Raw genomic sequence first — 24481 nt, 5'->3', positions numbered from 1 at the left:
TTGGAGACCAATTATCTTAGCTCCAGAATATCACTGAAAAGGTTCCCTCAAGACTGTTCTTGGTACAACCATTTCCTGCTTCTCCAAGATTTGCATGTCCTCCATCATTAGCTCAGAAGCAAGAATGGTTATTTTAAATTCTGCTCCATGAAGAGTTGGAATGTCAATGAAAACAACAGGTGACATTTCATGGTGATGCTGCTGTTGAAGTTGCTGTAATTGGAGCAATAACAGCAGCAAAACCAAGAAGCTTATTGCTGATTTTAGGAAGGAGAGGCTGAAACCCTACACAATGTCTGCATTGATGAGACAGAGACTGAGAGGGATAGAACCTTCAAGTTCCTGGGAGTCCATTTTATAGAACACCTCACCTGAAGTCAACATTGAGGCAACCATGAAAAAGCCAATCCAACTTGCTAAGTCGTCGGAGGAGATTTAGTGTGCCCTTGAATACTCCAACAAAATTCTATAGGTGCACTGTGGATGTATTCTGAATGCTTACATCACAGCCTGGTTTGGGAATTTGACTGCCCAGGAACTAAAAAGCCTCCAGAAGGTAATATCGAAGGCCCAAATTCCCATCCACTGAATGCAATGCCTCAAGAAGGCAGTTGACATCATTAAAGAGCCCCATCACTATGGTCACAACTGCTTCTCACTGTACCTTTGGGCAGAAGGTACAGATGCCTGAAGACAAGCTTCACCTCTAGATACAAGAAGTCTCTTTCCAACAGCTATCATACTCTTGAACCTCCCCTTGTTATACTAATCAGGGACTGCTCTGACACCACAAAAGGCCTGTGCTGTAGTAGTGTTGCGTCAACCAGTATTCTAACCATGCCATCCACTGTTTGGTAGTTGTTTTCATAGTTTTCTTCTCCTTAATAAGTACCTGTTCAAATGCAGCAAGAAAAAGTTTCAGTGCATATGGTCATTGCACAATGTATATGAAATACAATTATCATTACTGTTAGTGCAGGTGCAGAAAGAACACGAATTGGTGCTATGGTCTTTTGAGTGTTTCTCCCACTGCTAGTCTGTCCAAGGTTAAATTGCCTGTAGAACGGGCCCAGTGGCAGTTTCCACAAAGATTCTCGAGTGTCCAGATCCAAGATAACAGTGCCCATGTCCTGTAGCCCAGACCTCAAGTTTTGGCCCCAGGGAGGCAGCAGACCAGCACAGGGCACCATAGCAGGAGAACACCAACATTTTGCTTCCTGCCAAAAAGGAGAAGCCTGGCAGAGGGACGACAGGGTAGGAAACCACAGCCACAAACCTGGCCTCAGCTTACAGCTCACAGCCAAAAGCCTCACATCAGGACACAGACTGCTGGTTGTCAGCTTCTAGGAACAAAGTATTTGGCCCAGCATTTGTCAAGTTGCTAATGGCGAACAGGGCTCCCAGAAGGCCTCAGACTGTGACTGTTTCCCAATGGCTTCAGAGGTTTGGAACAGGGTGGAGGAGGGTGACAGATGCCACAAACCTGGGCTCACCACTGGACCAAACGGGAGGTCAGGCAGCTGTGGAGGATCGAGGAGCACGAGAGGTAGCAGCAGGAGAGGAAATAAAAGGATCCATGGACACTCAATACCTCTGAAGGGACTCTTTCTTGTCTTGATAGTAATGCTGGAATGGTAACACCTTTGTATGCCTTTACATTGCAAACAAAGTAAAGGTTGTGTACCTTGTATACATTACAATGAAAAATGTAATCAAAAACAATTCAGTCCACTAAAATGACCCTCAGCTACCATATGCTTGCCTCCGTCAAACCGTCATCAGACCTGTGAACTCCTGCATGATCAGAACAAGTTCCAAACAATCTTCCGTCAAGACACAATTCAGCCTTCTGAGCAGAGTATTTTGTTCTCCAACTTCAGGTGACTTGTTCTTTTATTGGAACTGCCATTCCTATTATTTTGCCTCAGTTTTTCTTATTTCTGTAGAACCTTGCAAGAGGTCATAAATGGAGAGGAGACAGACACGAAGGCACAGGAATTGAGCATGAAATTGAAATCTACTTCTCCGGTTTCTGTTAGGTCTCTCCCCATCTCCATTTAGAGAGCTGTTAATCCCCCTATCATTTTCTAGCTTTTTTCTTCTTCTGTCCTCCCATCCATATTCAGCTGTCACCTCCTGCCTGTGGGCTCGGCTCCTCCCCATTTCCCTCCCCCCACCATTTTATTCAGACAAAGGGTCCTGCAACAGAAATATTAACTGTGAATGCCTGACCTGTTGGATATGTCAGCTTGAAGAAAATTCAGCAAAATTGACTATTTCTAGTTTTTCTTTTTTTGTTTCAACCATAAATGAATTTCCTTCCATTACAAGGTTATGAATTTCAATATTACTGATAATTTCACAATATTCATTTTGATTCACAACTCTAACAAATATGCAAAATACTAGGCAGCAATAAACCATGATAAATGGCTGGTAAGATTCAAGGCATAAAATACATAGTTCAGTAATAGAGTACCTACCTACCTACCCTTGATATTCTATGGTATCACTATCACTGAACTAACTTTCTTGGGGTCATCATGGAGCAAAAACAGAACTGCTATTACTCTAATATTGGCAAGTGACTTATCATCTGATATATCAAAGCTTATCCACCAGTTACAAATGCACAAGTCAGAATGATAACAAAAACTCCCCATTTAGCTGGATCAGTGCAGCTCCAACAACATCAGATGCTCAATATCACAACGGGCAACACAATTACTTGAAATGTACACCTTTCACCGGCAAACATCATGGATGTATTATAGTATCAGTTAATTTCATTTACAACTCACTGCAGTTATTCACCTGGGCTAATTGGCATGACCTGCCTTACCTATGATCCCTACCACCAAGAATAGGACTATGGTTGTTTGGGACACTAAACACAGATGCCCTTCCAAGTTGCACAACACCCTGACTTGGAAATAATCACCACTTCTGTCCAAATTCTGGTTCAGTTAATTAAAATAAAAAGTTCAATCCATTACCCATCAACCTTGAACTGAAATTCAGTTTTGTGCACACCTTCGCAGGTGGCTGAAACATTCCATTGCACTCAATTAAGCATTTCATTGCACGCTACACAAGCTTGCACACTTGCTATAAAGATCAATATTCAGGACTTGCTTCCACTCTAATTCTGTTGGTTCTGAGGTGAGTGAATGTGTTAAATTGAGGCCATCAGACTGTAGCAGATACAAAGTGGTGTCTGATTGGATTGGCAGGTGGATAATTTTGAGGTGGTCTGCTCTTTCTGCCATTTGCTCTGGCTTACCAGGTGCTACCTACATGAATTCACAGTTCACATAATTATCAGGGGCCAGAGATTCTCAGAAACAAGTGGAGTGATCGATTTTTCCAAGGTACTTTGAGAAAATCCTTTTCCTCTCAAAAGCAACATAATTTGGATCCAAGTAATAAATTCACTTTTTTGTAGTTATTTCCTCATTATCACTTTTTTTTTAAAGTAGTTCATGGTGGGAAGTAGTCAGCCAGTACATTTCAGCTCTTTCACCTTTTCCACAACATAGATATCAACATTAAGCAGAAATCAAGAAAACTATTACAATTTTTATAATATACAAAATAAGCCCTCTTTTTAGCCAAAGAAAAAATCATTTGTCAATCTAGAAAAGGAAATGGAAGTAACCCGTCAAATGCAAAATTAACATTTAATCTATAGTGACAGTTAATATTCATCACAAGCACTCAAATAACTTCCATAATAAAAATTACTAAATGAATCGGAAGACATTTTGATCACAATACCTGGCTGTCCTCCCAGCTCTATGAATGTAAGTATTAGCATCCTCTGGACAATCTAGTTGGAGAACCCAGTTTACAGCAGGGAAATCTGTAAAGAAAATATTTTTAAATTAACCTCTCCAGTGATTTATTCTTCAATTGGCCTTTTTAACTTAACTATTTATGGTGATCTTATATGGCGAGCTCTCCACTGGCCACCGTGACAGAGCTGCACCAAAGAAAAGGTACAAGGACTGCCTAAAGAAATCTCTTGGTGCCTGCCACATTGACCACCGCCAGTGGGCTGATATCACCTCAAACCGTGCATCTTGGCGCCTCACAGTTTGGCGGGCAGCAACCTCCTTTGAAGAAGACCGCAGAGCTCACCTCACTGACAAAAGGCAAAGGAGGAAAAACCCAACACCCAACCCCAACCAACCAATTTTCCCCTGCAACCGTGTCTGCATGTCCCGCATCGGACTTGTCAGCCACAAACGAGCCTGCAGCTGACGTGGACATTTACCCCCTCCATAAATCTTCGTCCGCGAAGCCAAGCCAAAGAAGATTTATGGTGATACATAAGTGTAACTTTTAAATATTTCATCAGCATTTTTTCACCCCAAAGCCACAGATACTGTGGTCAGCAACAAAGATAATTATCACTAGTTAGGCCAGCAATTATTGACCATTCAAAACTGCCCTTGAGAAGGTAATAGTGAGCTACCTTCTAGAACCACTTCAGGTTAAGGTACTCACAAAGTGGTTTTGGCATAGAGTTCCAAGATTTAAATCCTGTAACAAAGAAGGTCTGGTGTTATACTTCCAAGCAAGGATATAGTACAATTGGTGATCATCATATGCATCTGCTGTCCTAGCCCTACTTTTGTACTCAAGCTGGCAAGTTCAAGAAACTACAATGCTTTTGATGGTACAGACTGTATCCTCTGTACTGTGGTGGTGAAGGAAATTAAATGCTTAGTGTGCTGGATATTTTGTCCTGGGGGAGGTTAAGCTTCTGAATGTTAATGGTAATGAGTTTATTGTAATTTACAGTTTTAAAAAAAGTATCTAGTACCTATGGGGATTGGCAAATGCCAAATAGAGAATTTGCCAGTTGCTTGTTGTATGGATTGGTGAACTGGCCACTGGGTGGGTGGGTGGGGAAGCGGGGGCAGCGCCAATTTTAAATGTTTTTTTTTAAAACCTATTTATTTTGTAGAATATTTTTGTCAGTTACTTGAGGTTGTCAGTTGCTTGAATTCTGGATAACAGGGATTTTAGTGTACACTGCCCAATGAACACACACACCAAAATTCTTACTTGCTATAGTCAAGCAAGCACTTCATGAAAAAAACTACACTGGTAGACATTAAAAGAGAATGCATCCCATGATTAGTGTAACAAGGGGAAGTTCAAGAGCCTCATAATATTGGAAAGAACCTACTTGAGCCGAGAGGTGCTGATCTTCAGGCTCCTGTACCTTCTGCCCAATGAGAAGAGATTGTGACCAGGGTGTTGGGCATCATTTATGATGCTGGCTGCCTTCTTGAGGTAGTTCCTTACATGGATGCCTTCAAATGGATAGGAGGTCCAAGCCTGTGATTGACCTGGCTATGTTTCTTTCTTTCTGCACCTGAAGAAGTCTGATAACAGTATTGGGAAAAATGCTAAATCTCCTCAGACCAGGCAGTAGAGGCATTGCTATGCATTCTTAATGGTTGTCTTGGTGTATTGGCTCCAGGAGAGCTTTTCTGATTCCTGGACTCCCAAGAATGAAGGTTCTGACCCATCACTGCAGAGAGGTGCATCATCCCATCAATGAAGAGAGGTGCATCATCCCTTGGCCTCCCCTTCCGAGATATCAACAACAAACTCTTGGGCTTGGTGATGTCAAGAGAAAGATTATTGTTCTGACATCACACAAAGATTCTCAATCTCCATCCTGTATTCTCACTCATCACTTCCAGTTATCCAGCCAACAATATTAGTTTCATCAACGTCAATTTACAGATTGCAATGGAGTCAAAATTGGTTATGGGAGACTTAGCATACTACCTTGAGGTGCCTTGTGCCAATGGTCAGTGAGGAGGAAGCAATGTTGCAGATCTGCACTGATTGGGGTTTGCTGATGGGGAAGTCAAGGGTCTAGTTGCAGTATCCCAGACCCTTTAATTTGATCATGTTTTGTTGGCACAATGGCATGGGTACTGCACTCCTCCAGCAAGCAAAAAGTATTCCATGACACAAATGATTTGTGCCTTCAATTCAGTTGATGAGTCACTCATCGCAGGATCCAAGCTTCAAATTGCTCTTGTAGCCACTGGATGGTCCAGTTGTGTTTCTGCTCAATGTTAACTTCCAGGATATTGAGAATGGGGAACTCAGTCTTGGTAATGCCACAGAATATCATGAGTAGATGCCAGATTCTCTCTCAAAAAAGAACATCAGAAAATAGCAGAAACAGATCCCTCTGCCCTGCCATTCCTGTGATTATGGTTAATCTGTCCTGTCTCATCTTTTCTGTGCTAGTGTCCCCTCAATTCCCTGATCTTTCAAATACTTATCTGCTTCCCCTTTATCTGCCTCCAAAGATTGCACTGCCAGAACCCTCTAAGTTAGAGAATTCTAGAAATCATCACCATCTGAAAGATGTTCCTGAACATCTCAGTTTTAAATGGCCATTCGTTAACTATTATATACCAGTTTAACTTTCTCCCATTGGAAAAAATCTCAACATCCATCCTATCATGCTAAAGATCATACAACATTTCCGTATGATTTCCTTTATTCTTCTATATTCCAAAGAATATAGAACAATTTTGCGTTGGGGATAGTCTTCATTAAATTACTGTGTCACTTGTTACTTATTAGCTCATATCTGCATACTGGCTGCAGACTATTTTCTATGTTGAATTGATGTTAGTGTAGCTGGAATATGGTAGGTTCATTAGAGATCTATACAGTGCTGGAATGCAAGTCTTCAGTACTAAGTTGGGTTGCCATCAATCCCAAAGCTTTGGCTATAATACTGGATATCACAGAGTGGATCAAACTGACTGGAGACAAACTTCCTCAGAATCAAAATTTATTGTCATGAGTATGTGTCACAAAATTTGTTGTTTTGCGGCAGAATTATAGGTGCAAAAATTTCTATCCATTACATTTTTTAAAAATAAATGAATTATTGCAAAAGAAGAGAAAAAGTGAGGTCACGTCTATGGCTCATAGTCTAGTCAGAAAATCTGATGGCAGCGGGGAAGAAGGTGCTTTTGTACTTCAGGTGTTTGTCTTCGGGCTCCTGAACCTCCCTCCTCATGGCAGTGGTAAGAATAGACCATGACCCGGGTGGTGAGGATGCTTGATGATAATGACTACTTTCTTGAGATTCCACCTGTTGTAGATGTCTTGAAATAAGTGAAGACTCAATTCTATGATGGCAATGCCCAAGTTTGCAACTCCGTGCAGCCTTTTCCTATTCTATACATTGCCACCTCCACACCAAACAGTGATGCAACGACAGAATGTTCTCCTGGAGAAATTTGCAAGATCCTTGATGCAATGCCAAGAGGCAACATCTATTTGGTACTTTGTCTGTAAATGGATTCAAAGACTTCAGCCTTTTCTTTAGCATTCACATGGTGGGCCCAGACATTATTGAGAATCATGTCATTTTACTGCCTCCTCCTCTCATTAGCTTTTTAATTCTGCACCAACAAGACCAGATGCAAAGGGCTGCAAACCTGATTTGCTGACAATGACTTCATAGAACACTACAGCACAGAAAACAGACCATTCGGCCCTTCTAGTCCCTGAGGTGCACCAGTGTGAGAAGCAATCTCTGTCTTGTCCCATTCAACTAATTTCGTATCCAGTTTACAGCTTTTCCATGGATACCTATTGTCTGAACCTTCTGAACTAACCTCCCATCTGTGACCTTGCCTCACTAAAGTCCATCCAGACAACGCCTAAAGCCTTTCCTTCATCAACTTTCCTGGTAACCTCCTCGAAAAACTCAAAGATTCGTTGAACATCATCTACCAGATGAAAATTGATATTGGGTTGGTCAAGTTTTTTTATTCTTCTTTTAATTCTAAAGCAAAAGGAGTAGCGATTTTCATTCATAAGAACTTACCATTTGAATTGGAATCTACTGAAGGGAATGCTGGTAGAGTTTGAAAAGTGAATTGTAAAATTCTTGCGGAATTTTGGACACTGTTTAATTTATATGCACCCAATAGAAATGATGAGCGGTTTATTTCAGAAGCTTTTTTCTTGTTAAATCAGGCTAATGAGAATATTTTAGTGGGTGGTGATTTTAATTGTGTTTTGGATCCTTTATTAGATAGAAATCCGAAGAGTATAAGGAAGTCAAAGATGGCAATACAACTTAATGCACAATGAAAGATTTAAATTTGGTAGTTATTTGGAGAAAAGTTAATCCTACAGAGAAAGAATTTTCTTTTTATTCTTCAAGGCATGATTTGTTTTTCAGAATTGATTTATTTTTGGTATCAGCACATCTTCAGGGTAGGGTACTGCAAACTGAATCTAAAAGTAGAGTTATATCAGATCATTCATTATTAATCTTCTCTTGTGAAAGTTCAGAGATAGTACGTTCGACATATAGATGGTTTAATGCAATGTTATTGAAAAAAACAGTTTATTACTTTTGTAAAAGAGCATATTTCTTTATTTTTGACAGAAAATGTTAATTCTGTAAAAAGTCATTTTATAGAATGGGAAGCTTTAAAAGCTTATTTGAGGACACAGATTATTAGCTATTCTACGAAAGTTAAGAAACAATATATGGCAGAAAGTTTACAGTTGGAAAATCAGATTGCTGAACTAGAGAAGGACTTTCAGAAGGATACAACAGAAGATTAAAAAACCCCTATTAACGAAGCTAAAATTACGCGATAATACTTTACAAACTTACCAGTTTGAGCGCTTCATTAATAGATCTAAACAACGTTATTATGAGTTGGGGGAAAGGGCCCACAAGGTACTTGCCTGGCAATTGAAAGTTGAACAGGCGTTATAAGCCTCAGGAAATTAATGACCAGTTTTATTTATTTTATCAAAAATTATAAACTTCTGAGGGGAAACAGGATAATGGTTCTACTGATTTTTATTTATCTAAATTAACATTACGGTACTAGATGAGGAAGATATTCAGGAGTTGGAATCTCCATTTTGAAATCAAGGAAGCTATTCAGGTAATGCCTAATGGTAAGTCCCCGGGAGACAATGGGTTTCCTGTGGAATTTTATAAACATTTTATGATGAATTTTCTAATATATTTGGCGAAATGTTAAATCAAGTTACTGAAGATCAGAAGTTACTGGAAATGTGTTCAAGTGCTTTAATAACTGTTATTCCAAAGAAAGACAGAGATCCTTTACAGGTATCTTCATATAGACCTATTTCTTCATTGAATGTAGACTATAAAATTATGGCAAAAGTATTAGCTAACAGACTTGCTAAATATTTACCTAAATTAGTACATATTGATCAAACAGGTTTTATTAAGAATAGAAATGCCTCTGATAAGATACTTTGATTGCTTACTTTGATCAATGTTTATCAGCGGCAACCTAATCATCCTATGGTAGTTGCATTAGATGCTGAAAAAGCTTTTGATAGGGTTGAATGGGACTTTTTATTTAATGTATTAGAGAAATTTAAATTTGGCCCTTTTTTATCAGTTGGGTTAAGACTTTATATATGAATCCGATCGCTAGGGTGGTGACAAATGGACGGTCATCTTTACCTTTTAAATTGACTCGATCAACTCATCAGGGCTGCCCATTGTCGCCAGCCCTATCTGCATTGGCTATAGAACCATTAGCACAGGCAATTAGACAAAATGAGGATATTAGAGGGATGAGGATTAAGGATGAAGAATATAAAATTAATCTATTTGCAGACGATGTGTTGATATATTTGACAGAGCCTGAGAGATCGTTGAAACAGTTACAGGAGTGTTTATCGAAATTTGGAGAATTGTCGGGATATAAAGTTAATTGGGATAAAAGTGAAATTTTACCAATTGGAGTAGAAGATTATTCTGAATTTAAAAATATTACAAAATTAAGATGGACAAATAAAATCAAATACTTAGGTGTGTTTGTGGACAATGATTATCAATCATTATATCAATTAAATTATGTACTTATATTGAGGTAGATTAAAGAAGATTTAATTAAATGGAAAGATCTTCCATTAAATTTAATTGGATGTGTTAATTATATTAAGATGAATATCTTCCCTCAGATTCAATATTTATTTCAGTCAATACCTTGCTTGCTTTCAAAGAGTTTTTTTTCAGGATTTGAATAAAGCAGTACGAGAGTTTTTGTGGAAAGGTAAATTAGCTCGAGTAGCATTGTACAAACTTACTTGGAAATATGCATTGGATGGCTTACAATTGCCACATTTTCAAAATTACTATGAGGCAACTCAGTTGAAGTTTATTAGTAGACTGATGGATTTGGATCAACCTCCCAGTTGGGCCAAGGTGGAGATATCATATCTACCTAGAACGGAGATGCATAAATTTATATTCTGCTGGAATTTGATTTTATTACAGGAATATGATATGCCAATACTGAAACATTTATTAAAGATTTAGATGTTAAAAAAATTTTAGGGTCGAAAGATAAATTACCAATTTTAACTCCATTATACAATAATCGGCTTATTCATTTTTCAATGTCTAATAGTTATTTAAAGATTTGGAATTCTAAAGGTATAAAGATAATACAGGACTGTTTTGTAGAGGGACAATTTCTTTCTTTTATTCATTTGAGAGAACGATTTGAAATACCTTTAAATTCTTTATTTGTGTATTATCAGCTTAGGACTTTGGTAAAAGATAATTATGGTAGAGAGGTGTATTTACCTACTTTGTCAAAATTTGAATCTTTGACTTCTACTATACCAAAGAAGGGTTATATTTCAGTTACATATAATTTATTACAAGACAATATGGACAAATCAGATTGGGAAAATTCTAAATTTAAATGGGAGACAGATTTAGTGTTTACTTTTCCTGGAGATGATTGGGCGAACATGTGTCAGGACAATGTAATTAAATTGACTAATGTAAGATATGGTATGGTCAATTATAATTTTTTACATCAATTGTATTTGACCCCAGAAAAGTTAAAAAAAAAATATGGGTTTAGTAATTCAGATTCTTGTTTTAGATGTGGTTTATGTTTTGGTACTTTTTTTAACATGCTGTTTGGACCTGTGTGAAAGTCTAACCATTTTGGCAAGAAATTAAAATAGTTTTGGAAAAATTGTATAATTTTAAATTACCTTTGGATCCAACAATTTTTTTGTTAGGAGATTTGTATTCATTAAAGGGAAAGGGTTTGGATAAAGTTCAAATTGCTTTTGTACGTTTGGTATTATCGGTAGCGCGTAAATGTGTTGCTATTACTTGGAAAGATTATGTAGAAATTAATATAATACACTGGCATAATAAATTGAAAGCTTGTATCGTTATGGAAAAAATTACTTATAATTTACATGATAATTATTCTTTTTTTGTTGATAAGCGGTCTACGTATTTGAAATATATGCAATTAGATGTATTTTGATCTGTTGTTAACATTATATATATATATATATGATAAATATTTTTGGCTCCCCTTAAGGGGACTAGTTGAAGGGGTGGGTGGGGGAAGGGTTTTTCTATTGTTCCTTTTTTTTGTTTTTTTTATGTTTGTTGTTTTTATCTATATAAATCTTTGTAAAATTACTTTGTTTGAATATTTACATTGTATGTTATACTTTTTACTTATCATTTAAATAAAGTTTAAAAAAAAACCATCACCTACCACACATAAATCCATGCTGACTATCCTTAATCAGCCCTTGAATGTCCAAATACTTCTATATCCAATCTTTCAGAACACCATCCAATAATTTACCTACTACTGATGTCAGACTCACTGGCCTGTAATTTCCTGGTTTACTTTTGGAGCCTTTTATAAAACTATAGAACAACATGAACAACCCTCCTCACCTCACCTCACCTGTGGCTAAGGACATTTTTAATATTTCCGCCAGGGCCCCTGCAATCTCTACACTATACTCAATCAAGGTCTGAGGGAATATCATGTCAGGTCCAGGGTATTTATCTACCTTTGCTTGCTGTAAAGTAGGAAGCACCTCCTCCTCCTCTTTAATCTCTATATGTTCCATGACACTACTGCTTGTTTCCCTTCCTTCCTTATACACTATGCCAGTTTCCCGAATACTGATACAAAAAAACTATTCAAGATCTCCCCCATCTCATGAGGCTCCACACATAATGACCATTTCTAGGGGACCAATTTTGTCTCTTACTATCCTTTTACTCTTAACATACTTGTCGAAAACTTTCAGGTTTAACTTCACATTATCTACCTCATGCCTTCTTTTTACCTTGCTGATTTCCTTCTTAGGTATTTTCTTACACTTTCTATACTCTTCTAGCACCTCATTTGTTCCTTGTTGCCTATACCTGTTATATACCTCTCTCGACTTCTTAACCAGGTCACCAATATCCCTTGAAAACCAAGGTTCCCTTTGCCTGTTAACTTCGCCTTTAATCCTGACAGGAACATGCAAACTCTGCACTCTCAAAATTTCACCTTTGAAGGCCTTCCACTTACTGAACACATCCTTACCAGAAAACAACTTATCCCAATCCACTTTTCCTAGATCCTTTGACATTTCCACAAAATTGGCCTTTCTCCAATTTAGAATCTCAATGAGGACCAGACCTATCCTTATCCATAATTAACTTGAAACTAATGACACTATGGCCACTGGACCCAAAATGTTCGTCGACACATACTTGTGTTACATGACCAGTCTAGTTCCCTAACAGGAGATCAAGTATCGAATCCTGTCTCATTGTTACCTCTATATATTGATTTAGAAAACTTTTCTGAATACATTTCACAAACTCCAAACCATTCAGCTCTTTTACAGTCAATATGTTAAAATATCCAACTCTCACAACTTTCTATTTCAGTCTGCTCTCTCTCTAGAGATTTACTCCTCCAATTTTCTGACTATTGGGCAGACTAATACAACCTTATCAATATGGTCACACACCTTTCCCCTTCCTCAGCTCCATCTATATGGCCTCTGTAGATGAGCTCTCTGGGCACAGCTAAGCACAGCTGTGATATTTTACCCAACTAGCAATGCCACTCCTCCCCCCCACCAATCACGTCTGAAATGCCAGTCCTGCCTGCCCCCCATGACTGTCTCACTTATAGCAATAATGTCACAACCCCACGTCCCAATCCATGGCCTAAGCTCATCTGCCTTTCTGAAAACATTCATTGCATTGAAATAAATAAACCTGAGAATATTTCTCTCACTTACAAACCTTTAAATTCTGTTTATACATGCAGTCTTCGCATGACCTTTGTCCTCCTCCTCCTCACTATCTGCTCTAACCCTTTGGTTCCCATCTTCCTTCAAATCTAGTTTAAATCCCCCCCCCCAGAAGCAGCACTAGCAAACCTAACTGCAATGTCAATCCCCTTCCAGTTCAGGTCCAAATCATCCCATTGGAACAGGTCTCACCTTCCCTGGAACTTGAAGCCCTCCCTCCTGCATTCTCTCTTTAGCCATGTATTTAATTACATTAACTTCTTATTCTTGAGACCGCAACCCTGGAGGTCTTGTCCTTCAACATTGCACCCAACTCCTTAAACTCTCTTTGCAAGTTCTCCTCACCTTTCCTTCCACGTCATTGGTCCCTACATGGATCATGACATCTGGCTGCTCACCCTCCCTCTTGAGAATACGGAGAACTTGATCTGAGATATTGTGGAGCCTTGTACCAGAGAGACAACAGTCCATCCAGAATTCTTGATCTCTCCCACAAAACCTCTTACCTGTTCTCCTATCGAATCCCCTATCTCTATTGCTCTCCTCTTTTCCCTCCTTCCTTTCTGAGCTGAGGGTCCAGTCTCAGTGCCAGAGACATGGCCACTACAACTTGTCCCCACCAACAGTATCCAAAACAATATACATTGTTGCTGAGAATGGCCACAGGGGTGTTCTGCTCTCTGTCTATTCCCCTTCCCTCTCCTGACAGTCCCCAGCTACCTGCCTGACTTTTGGGGGGTGACTATCTCCCTGAACCTCCTGCCTCTGCCTCCCAAATGATCCAAACTTCATCCAGCTCCAGTTCCCTAATTCAGTTTGTCAGGAGCTGCAGAAGGATGCACCTTTTGCAGGTTTAGTCATCAGGGGCAATTGTACTGTCCCAGATTTCCTACATCCTGCAATTTGAGCATTCCACTGCCCAAGCTGAACTCATTACTTACTACTAATTTAATTAAAAGATCTTACCAGGCCTTACCTCACTGGAAGCAAGCTCTTCCTCAGTTTGCCGAAGCCTCTCAAGCCAAAGCCTCAAAGCTCCACTCCTACAATGGGCCATTGACACACTGGCCACTCCTCTTCAGCTTCCCCTTTTATTTGTCCCTGCCAATGATCTCAAATAGTCACTCCCACAAATTAACATTCTGCTTAACCCTTCAGTTGCCCTCCTCGCTTTTTTTAAAAACTCCCTCACTTACACTCACCACTCTCCCAAGTCCTTACCTCCTCCTCTTGTTGCAATGCTCCATGATAATTTCTCTCTTCTTACATGTTAAACATCCAAGAACTCCTGTATTGCATTTGTAATACACAAACATGCTGGAGAAACTCAGCAGGTCACCAACATTGCGGCCCTAGGCCCTTCCTCAGGTATAAGCTAAAACAGACAAGTGCTTAAATAAAATGGTGGGGAGGGGAGGAGAGGAGTATTGCATTTGCATGCTTGGCACTGCTCTCAACAAGCTCTTCTGAATTCCCAAATGAATGACAGTTGATCCCATCATGAATAGTAAAGCGAGGCAGATATCGAGCCATGAGACAACAGATTTCTGATGGCCCACACACTGGTACAGGTGATCAATTTTGAACAACCAGATATTTTAATGATAGTCTTTCCTTATCCCCGTTTCCTTTCCTCCAACTCCCCACTGCCTACCCTTCCCCCTCCATTCAGAGAGCTACCCTTCCTCCCATTAATTCTCAGCTTTTTCTCTTCCACCCTCCCACCTATGACCTCTTATTTGTTAGCCTGTGCTTCTCACCCTGCCCCTTCCTCCCTCAACCTTTTTATTTAGACACCTGCCTGCTTTTTGCTCATACCTTGATGAAGGCCTCAGCCTTGAAATGCTGATTTACCCTTAACTTCCTACAGATGGTGCCAGACCTTCTGAGTTCTTGTGTATTCCACTACAATCCCAGCATCTGCTGATTTTTCTATTTAACTCTATAAAAGATACATGTAAGAATGTGTCTCAAGAAGAATGAGGGAATGAGGGCTTTTCTCTTTGGATTGATGGAGGATGAGAGATGACTTAATAGAGGTGTGTAAGATTAAGAGAGATACAAATAATAGGCAGCCAAAACCTTTATCTTCAGAGCAATAATGGCCAATACAAGAGGACATTGACTTGAGCTAAATGGAGAAAACTTTTGGGGTGATGTCAAAGGTTTTTTTAAAAACATAAAAACAGAGCAGTGGGTGCCTGGAATGTACTGACAGGGATGCTGGTTTAGGCTGATAAAATAGGGACATTTAAAAGACTCTGGATAGGATGCAATAAAAATGGAGGGTTATGGGCTGTGAAGGAGGGATGAGCTAGATTGATCATGTAGTAGATTTACATAGCTCACCACATCATTGTGAGCTGAGGGACCTGCACTGTTCTATGATCTATAGAATAACTCGAGTGAAGTTGGTAGCGTATGCATGAGCACAGAAGTATTTGAGTGAGACATTGAACATGAAATATTTAGTGATGATTTTAAAAAAGTTCTTCACAAATCACAGGTCAATACAGCTTTACCCCATTTTACGAATACTCTTCTCTTTCTCTCTTTCTCTTTGGCTTGGCTTCGCGGACGAAGATTTATGGAGGGGGTAAATGTCCACGTCAGCTGCAGGCTCGTTTGTGGCTGACAAGTCCGATGCAGGACAGGCAGACACGGTTGCAGCGGTTGCAAGGGAAAATTGGTTGGTTGGGGTTGGGTGTTGGGTTTTTCCTCCTTTGTCTTTTGTCAGTGAGGTGGGCTCTGCGGTCTTCTTCAAAGGATGTTGCTGCCCGCCGAACTGTGAGGCGCCAAGATGCACGGTTTGAGGCGAGATCAGCCCACTGGCGGTGGTCAATGTGGCAGGTTATGAAAATTCACTTTTACAAAGAAAGCCATATTTTCAGAAAGGATTTGAATGGATTTTTACTTTTATGAAAATAGCCTCTTAATAGTAGTGAACAGCTCTTTGATTTACACCATTTCGGTTTACGAAAGGTTTCATAGGAATGCTCTAATTTGGTAAAGCGCGGTATACCCATAGACAAAATAAAAATAAGAAGCTTTAAATCATCTTATACTTTGTTCACACTCTTCACCCTTATAATCCACATACCAAGTCCTCGAGCAGCAATGTCTGTTGCAAATAGTACAGCAGCCTTTTTACTGCAAAAATCATTATAGACCTCAACTCGTTTCAGCTGATGCTGCTTGCCATGAAGTGCTAGGATTGGCAGTCCAGGACGCAGACGGCAAAACACATGGAACAAATACTGGACCTATTTGAAGAAACACAAATGTCAGAAGATAAAGATAAAAATATTTAACCCCAAGCTGTAATTAAAGACGAACCCTAATTGTTCTTTTTACTGATTTAAATGCCATTAGAATAAAAGCAGCATATGTTGAAAATACTCAGCTCAGGTATTTGGATTAAAGCTGCAAGATTTTTTTTAATATATAAATGCAATAAACAAAATTGCTGGAGAAACTCCACAGATCATTGGGAGAGGTATGGAGGGTTATGGAATGGATGTAGGTCAGTGGGACACGCGGAATGTTGTTTTGGCACAGACTAGAAGGGACAAATAGCCTGTTTTCTGTGCTGTAGTATTCTATGGTTCTATCAGGCCTCAGCCTTGTGTCAACACGAGAGCAAAAAGCGGGCAGGCACCCAACTTTTCTTTGCTCATACTTTGGCAAAGGGCTCAGGACTAAAAAGTTGGTTACCTTTATTTCTTATAATTGCTGCATAACCTGCAGAGTTTTTCCAGAACTTGTGTATTGCACTAAAATCCTAACATATGCAGACTTTCTGGTTTAACTCAATTTTTTTTTTAAAATCCTTTATGAATTGCTCCCAATCCTATTTGGAAATTATGGAAGTCCAACAATAGGACTCTGCCATTCACCCAACAAAGAGGGATGCTGAGGTTCTACCCTTTTATTTGTAAACTCACGTGCAACATTTTCTCAAACATCCATACAATCAGAATTTATGGTCATGAACTGTCTGTTTGCCATAACACTATTAGACAGTTTCACTTCTTCCAAAAAGTCATAAGTCCCCAGAAATGCACCTTTCAAGCCACACAACTAAACCACAATCCTCAATCCTCCAAAAGCCAACAAGCAATTTATGATGCTACAAGTAAACAGAAGTCCTATTTCTTCCTATAACCTAGATTTTGGAATCACATTCAGCTGCCTCTGTTCATCATGCTTCACTTTTCCCTAATTCACCAACGTCTACAGGCCCCAATTCAACCCTCCTCCTCCCAACCCAGTCCACATAACACTGGCCATCTCCCCCCCGTCCTCTCAGTTTTGATGAAGGGATGCAACCCAGAACATTGGCAATGTTCCCACTGATACTCCTCAAACCCCACCTCCCTCCCCAAATTCCTCCAGATTTTAGCACCTGCATTCTTGCAATATGTGTATTGTTAACTCAACCCACTTGCTGCACTTTGACAAATTTGTCGACAGTTTACTTTTAAGATGTTTTCTCATGCACTTCTGAGCATATACACGTTGGATTAACCAACGAATTGACAGAAATTATTTAGATAGTAGAAACACAAACACATACTTGTTTGCACGTTGAAAAAAAGACAATCGTCTTCTTCTTTAGGTGGCTCTTCATAAATGAATACAGCATGTTTACTTTTTGGTGCAACTCACAAACCACGTAATTCTGTTCAAGTGTTCCAGGGGTGCTGCAAAACAAAACTTTGTGATTAACATCCTTATTAAATTATGACCTTAAAAGTAAACACAAAAGAACAAAGAGGGGTTTACAGATATTTTGTCACACAACAAATTCAAGAGAACAAGTTGCCAAAAACATTTTTTAAGAATTTCCATTCTTCAAATTAAGCATTAATTCTAAATACATACACTAAATCTTTCTTTGGCTTGGCTTCGCGGACGAAGATTTATGGAGGGGGTAAAAAGTCCACGTCAGCTGCAGGCTCGTTTGTGGCTGACAAGTCCGATGCGGGACAGGCAGACACGGTTGCAGCGGCTGCAGGGGAAAATTGGTGGGTTGGGGTTGGGTGTTGGGTTTTTCCTCCTTTGCCTTTTGTCAGTGAGGTGGGCTCTGCGGTCTTCTTCAAAGGAGGTTGCTGCCCGCCAAACTGTGAGGCGCCAAGATGCACGGTTTGAGGCGTTATCAGCCCACTGGCGGTGGTCAATGGGGCAGGCACCAAGAGATTTCTTTAGGCAGTCCTTGTACCTTTTCTTTGGTGCACCTCTGTCACAGTGGCCAGTGGAGAGCTCGCCATATAACACGATCTTGGGAAGGCGATGGTCCTCCATTCTGGAGACGTGACCCATCCAGCGCAGCTGGATCTTCAGCAGCGTGGACTCGATGCTGTCGACCTCTGCCATCTCGAGTACTTCGACGTTAGGGATGAAAGCGCTCCAATGGATGTTGAGGATGGAGCGGAGACAACGCTGGTGGAAGCGTTCTAGGAGCCGTAGGTGGTGCCGGTATAGGACCCATGATTCGGAGCCGAACAGGAGTGTGGGTATGACGCTTATCTTTGTGAGGTTTTTCAGTTGGTTGTTTTTCCAGACTCTTTTGTGTAGTCTTCCAAAGGCGCTATTTGCCTTGGCGAGTCTGTTGTCTATCTCATTGTCGATCCTTGCATCTGATGAAATGGTGCAGCCGAGATAGGTAAACTGGTTGACTGTTTTGAGTTTTGTGTGCCCAATGGAGATGTGGGGGGGCTGGTAGTCATGGTGGGGAGCTGGCTGATGGAGGACATACACTAAATATAAGCATATTAAATGCATCTCCTGAACATAAGCAATCTGATGTTTTATCATGAACCTCTCACCTAATAAGGAAAATAGAGGCAAGATGGAAAAACCAAAACATTGATATGCAGCGGAAAATGCTGTAATCAAGTAAAAGGATGAAGTAATAAATATCCTCTTACTATCACAGACCATGACAACTACTAGGTTTCCCAATCAGATGCCAAGACACTGAATGGCAATCCACATCTTCTCAAAGCTTACATGTCAGAATTACTTTATTCCTTCAATTACTATATTAAACTCAAATAAAATCCAAATTAATTTACATACAAAATTCATCATCTTTATCTTGGCTCTCATTTCTCTTGTCATGATTGAAATTAATCATTTTTAACTTAATTCATCCATTCTACTTATTTGCTTGAAAGAAGGAACTCTCAAAACTCATTATACATCCTCCAACGTTGTTTTATTATTGAATTCATGCACAAACATAATATCAGAGCAGACTATTGAATGGTTTGCCTCAGTCGACTATAAATTTTAATACGCAGGCTAAGATCAGTTTCAGATTTGCATTAGCTGTATGTGATGAATCCAAGGAACTGTCCCTTGGCTTTAAGGTAGCATTTCCGGTAATGAGTTAAAAACCCGCAAATTTATGCAGATGGATAATACTGTACTACAAATTTTAAAAATTACAGATGCCAGAAATCTAAAATTATATAAAACGTAGGAGGAGCAGTTACTGCTTCAGGTCCAGGGCACTGTTCAATCCTTTCGTACGTTTCTCTTTCCACAGTTGTTGCTCATCTGTCAAGTGTTCCCAGCATTTTTTATTTTTATTACACAATACTGTCATAGCTTTAGGATTGAAAGATTTTAACTACAAATCTACACTATTATACTAGAAGTAAAAATAGTTGAAGGGAATTTTAAATAGATATGGGCAAAATTATGGCATTTAATATCAGTGTCTAGACATTACAGGATGATTTAAGTAGCACTGGATACAGATTTGAAATGACAGCAAAAGCTATGAGGCAAGATAGAGGAGAAAAGAATTTGGGTGGCAAGAATCTTGTTTCATACACAGCGACTTTAATATGGAGGTCAATGCCTGCAAAAGGTGGAAACACAGCTAATCATGGCTTTAAAAGGGAGGTGGATAGGCCTGAGAGAAAAAAATATTGTAATATTTCATGGAAAGAGAAGAAGGAATTGGTCTAAATAGATTGCTCTAAAAGTAGACTTGATAAGGGAAAATTAACTTATTTTTGCCATAACAATTCTACGATTGTTTAATAATAACTACACAAAATAAAACAACAGTTTTTTTTTGTATTTTATTGGTAGAAAGAGTCTATTGTGGAAATATACTTCTCATACAATAAGACAGGAGTAAATGGCTCCCATAAAAATAAATGGTTAAGTGTAGCAGAGTTCCATGTAGCACAGCCCTAACAGATTAAAAACTAACAGGATGATCAAGGCTGTCTTAAGCACAGAGAAAAACATGCCTTTAATCAACAGCTTTGACAACTAAATAGAACCAATGAAGATGCACATTTTTCCCCTCACTGATTAAATAAGTGAATTTAGCAGAACATCAATGCTGCAAAAAATCTGACTTTTGCAACGACTCCCATTTCCAAATCTTTCACATCAAATTGCCAGAACCAAGGTATCTAAAAAAAATCCTTTCTATATCAGAGTGACTGTGCTTCAGCCAACATTCAAATGAAGCAATGTGTCCCTCTTCAATGACATAGTTGATTCAAAAGCAAATATAATACAGAACCCTAATGAAAGAATGTAAAGGTATGGAGATTTACTTTCTCTGAAGGATTTTATAATTGAGTAGCTCGTTTCTCAGACACTATGTATAGTGAAGTTCATTGACACATTCCTCCTTTCCTCAAGAAGCCTGACAAAGCAAAAGCAAATTCTGTATTCTTATCTATAAATACACCTCTCTGCACTTGCACATTCTGCTGAATTAATGTACAAATGTTTTACCCCTGTAATGGGACCAGAGGACCCCAAAAACCCAGCAGCAACAGAAATTCAACAGGACAAATGGTTACTTAAACAAAAGTTACTTTTAATTCTCTTTAAACATAAAAACAGGTTCAAACTTTAACTTATTACTATTAACTTAACCCCCTTCTAATTCTAAGCACACATGAATATAATGTGTACAAGTTCAAAAAAAGTTCTTTGATTCACAGTCCAATCTCACTTCTCATTCCTCTAAGTTCACCTGTATCGAGCAATTCTTATACTGTGCACAGAATTTAACATTTATGAATTTTCACCAAGCTCTGGTACTTAAGGGTAATTGGTTACCCTTGTTGGTTTCAGAAAGAAACAGAGAGATTTGTTGCTTGTTCTACACACACAAACTGATTCCCTCCAATCAGCCACTTCAGTGTCTTGCTGAAGAAACTTGCCCCAACAGTGTTTTCCAAATGATAACCTTTTCTTCTGCAGTCACCACAGAGTTGCTTTTGTTTCCCTTATTTCAGGTGAAACACTCTAGCCAGCCATTTCCTCTTGTATGGACCACAAAGGTGTTCAACAGGCTGAACACAACCCATCTTCAAAATGGGGTTTCAACAAGCTGCCAGCTTGCCATGCTGCAGCTTCCAAAAGCCTCTGCAGAAAACTGATTCTCTCTCTCAGAGAAAGCCTGTTTGGTCTCTTCTGTTTATGTGTTTGCAAAATCACATGAGCTTCTTAGAACAGCAAACTGCAGATTGTGGCCCTGGACCCAAACTTCTGAGCCCGTTCATCTGTTGCATTCAAAACAATAATCCATTACTCCACAGCATGTCCAATTAACACCTACTTGTGAAGTCTCTTGAGCTTAGGTTCTTCAATTTGTACCTCCTTGTGAAAACCTTTAGCAAAGCAGTTTTTATCGTCTTTACAAAGGCATTGGGCCTGGAGTGTCCGGTTTGAAGTAATGCTCTTGCATTTTAAATTAGATCTGTTTTGTGTTTGTGTGTTACCTACACTACCCCCACAATCTATCTCCTCCAAAAACATATCTATAATATAAAATATAATCCATCACACCCCATATAAAAAAAATGCACAATGCCTAATTGCAACATCAGATTCAGAAATGATTAGAACATAGAAAACTACAGCAAAATTTTATGCCCTCCAGCCCTCGATGTTGTGCAGACTCATATATACCTTTTTAAATAAAGACTAAACCCTCCCTACCCTGTAACCCTCTATTCTTCTTCCATCCATGTCCCTGTCTAAGTCTCTTAAATACCATTAATGTTTTAGCCTCCACCACCATCCCTGGCATGGCATTCCAGGCATCAACTCTCTGCAGAAAAACTTAGCCCTGATGTCTCCTCTAAACTTCCTTGCCTGGGAAGCAGGTGCTGGCTGTCCACCCTATCTAGGTCTCTCATAATCTTGTAGACCTCCTAAAGTCTTCTCTTATCCTTCTAAGCTCCAAAGAAAAAAGTTCCAGCTCTTCTAACCTTATTTTCCAATCCAGGCAACATCCTAGTAAATCTCCTCTGCACCCTCTCCATAGCTTCCACATCCTTCCTATAATGAGATAACCAGAACCATACTCCAACTGTGGTCTCACCAGAGATTTGTAGAGTTGCAACATGAAATCTCTACTCTTGAATTCAATCCCCCTTATTAATGAAGTCCAGCATCCATATGCCTTCTTAACAATCCTATCAACCTGTGTGGTGATCTTGAGGGATGTATGGATTTGCACCCAAGGTCCCTCTATTCATCCACACTCTTAAGCAACCAGCCATTAATACTGTACTTAGCCTTCTGGTTTATCCTTCCAAAATGCATCACCTGACACTTATCCAGATTGAACTCCACCTGCCACTTTTTTGCCCAACTCTGCATCCTGTCTATATCCTCTTGTAACCTTCGACAACCTTCAACTCCATCCACAACTCCTCTATATCCTCCAACCTTCATATCATCTGCCAACTGAATGACCCATCCTTCTGCCTCTTAATCCAGGTCATTTATAAAAAAAACACAAAGAGCAGGGTTCTCAGAACAGATCTTTGCTGTACTCCACTAGTCACTGACCAGGCAGAATTCTTTCCTTCCATACTACTCTCTGCTTTATTCCTGCAAGCCATCTTATAATCCACACACCCAAGGTTCTATAGATCCCATGCCTCATGACTTTCTAAATGGGGAACTTTGTCAAATGCCTTATTAAAATCCATGTAGACTACATCTACTGCCCTACCCTCATCAATTTATTTTGTTACCTTTTCAAAAAGCTCAATTAGACTCATGAGGACAACCTTCCCTTCACAAAGCCATGCTGACTATCATTGAGTAGATTGTACTTCTCCAAAAGCTCATAGATCCCATCCTTAGAATCCTCTCCAATAGTTTGCACACCACTGACGCAAGGCTCAGCAGTCTATAATTCCAGGGATTCTCCCTGTTACCTTTTTTAAACAAGGGCACGATATTTGCCATTCTCCAAACCTCCAGCACCTCCCTGGTGGCCAAAGAGTACTCAAAGATTATAGCTACTGCCCCAGTTATCTCTTCCCTCACTTCCCCCAGCAGCCTGGGGCATATCACATCTGCCCCCGGGGACTCATCAATCTTAATGTTTTTAAGAAGATCCAAAACTTCTTCTTCCTTAATCTCCACATTGTGCAGCACACAAGTCTGTTCTTTTCTAACCTCACCCTGATCAAGGTCATTTTCTCTTGTGAATACTGAAGCAAAGTATTCACTTAGGTCTTAGGACCTCCCCAACCTCCTCCACCTCCAGCCCCATGTTACCTCCTTTATCCTTTAGCGGCCCCACCTTCATTCTCATCATCCTTCTGTTCTTCAAATACACATAGAACACCTTGAGGTTCTCCTTAATCCTACATGCCAAGCCCTTCTCATGCCCCCTTCGAGCCCTCTCGTTCTTTCTTTTTTAAATATTTTAATTGAAATTTATAATTATAGAAAATTAAACAACACTACAATTATATTTTAAGAGTACAATTGCAGAAGAAAAAAAAGGGAAAAAAATAAAATTCCCCTTATGGTCAAAACCCCATCCATTTAGCAAGGTTCAAAAAACCTAACATGTGGATAACGAGTGATGACAACTCAGCAACATTGGATCAGTCGTAAAACTTTAGATTATGGTAATGCTCAATGAAAGGACCCAGTGTCTTTAAAAAACTAGTATTTGAATCTTTAATAAAATATCTTTTTTTTTCTAAACTTAAACAGGACATATCATTTAACCATTGTGTATGTGTATGAGGAGTGCTATTCTTTTATTTGATCAATTTTGCATGTTTGGCTATCAATTAAGTAAAAAGTAAAATTCAGTTTTGAGATGAAGTCAAGAAACCATCATCATCAGATAATCTAAAATAGAGCAATCAAAGGGCAAAGTTCCAATTTAAACTTGAGTATCGCCGATAGTGTGTGAAAAATATCTTTCCAAAATTTTTCTAGACTAAGACAAAACTAAAACATGTGAACCAAGGAAGCTTCTGCAATTTTACATTTGTCACAGAAGATTTATATCAGAATAAAAATT

General features: G+C 39.2%; 1 protein-coding gene and 1 long non-coding RNA gene across 2 annotated transcripts in view; one reads left to right on the top strand and one right to left on the bottom strand.

The window, feature by feature from the left end:
- The window catches only part of LOC138739379 (uncharacterized), a 103818-nt gene that overhangs the window by 34725 nt on the left and 44612 nt on the right, over positions 1-24481 (top strand). The gene's annotated exons all lie outside the window — the stretch shown is intronic.
- The window catches only part of ddx10 (DEAD (Asp-Glu-Ala-Asp) box polypeptide 10), a 199686-nt gene that overhangs the window by 139392 nt on the left and 35813 nt on the right, over positions 1-24481 (bottom strand). Inside the window, exons 7-9 of the mRNA XM_069891292.1 lie at positions 17732-17858; positions 16256-16418; positions 3778-3862 (exon numbers count right to left, since the gene is read on the bottom strand). Coding sequence (XP_069747393.1) covers positions 3778-3862; positions 16256-16418; positions 17732-17858 — 375 coding nt within the window. The remainder of the gene's footprint in view (positions 1-3777; positions 3863-16255; positions 16419-17731; positions 17859-24481) is intronic.

The sequence above is a fragment of the Narcine bancroftii genome, chromosome 7 (assembly GCF_036971445.1).
Source record: "Narcine bancroftii isolate sNarBan1 chromosome 7, sNarBan1.hap1, whole genome shotgun sequence".
NCBI lineage: Eukaryota > Metazoa > Chordata > Chondrichthyes > Torpediniformes > Narcinidae > Narcine > Narcine bancroftii.
The sequence above is the reverse complement of the archived record's forward strand: the minus strand, read 5'-3'. Positions and strand labels throughout refer to the sequence as shown.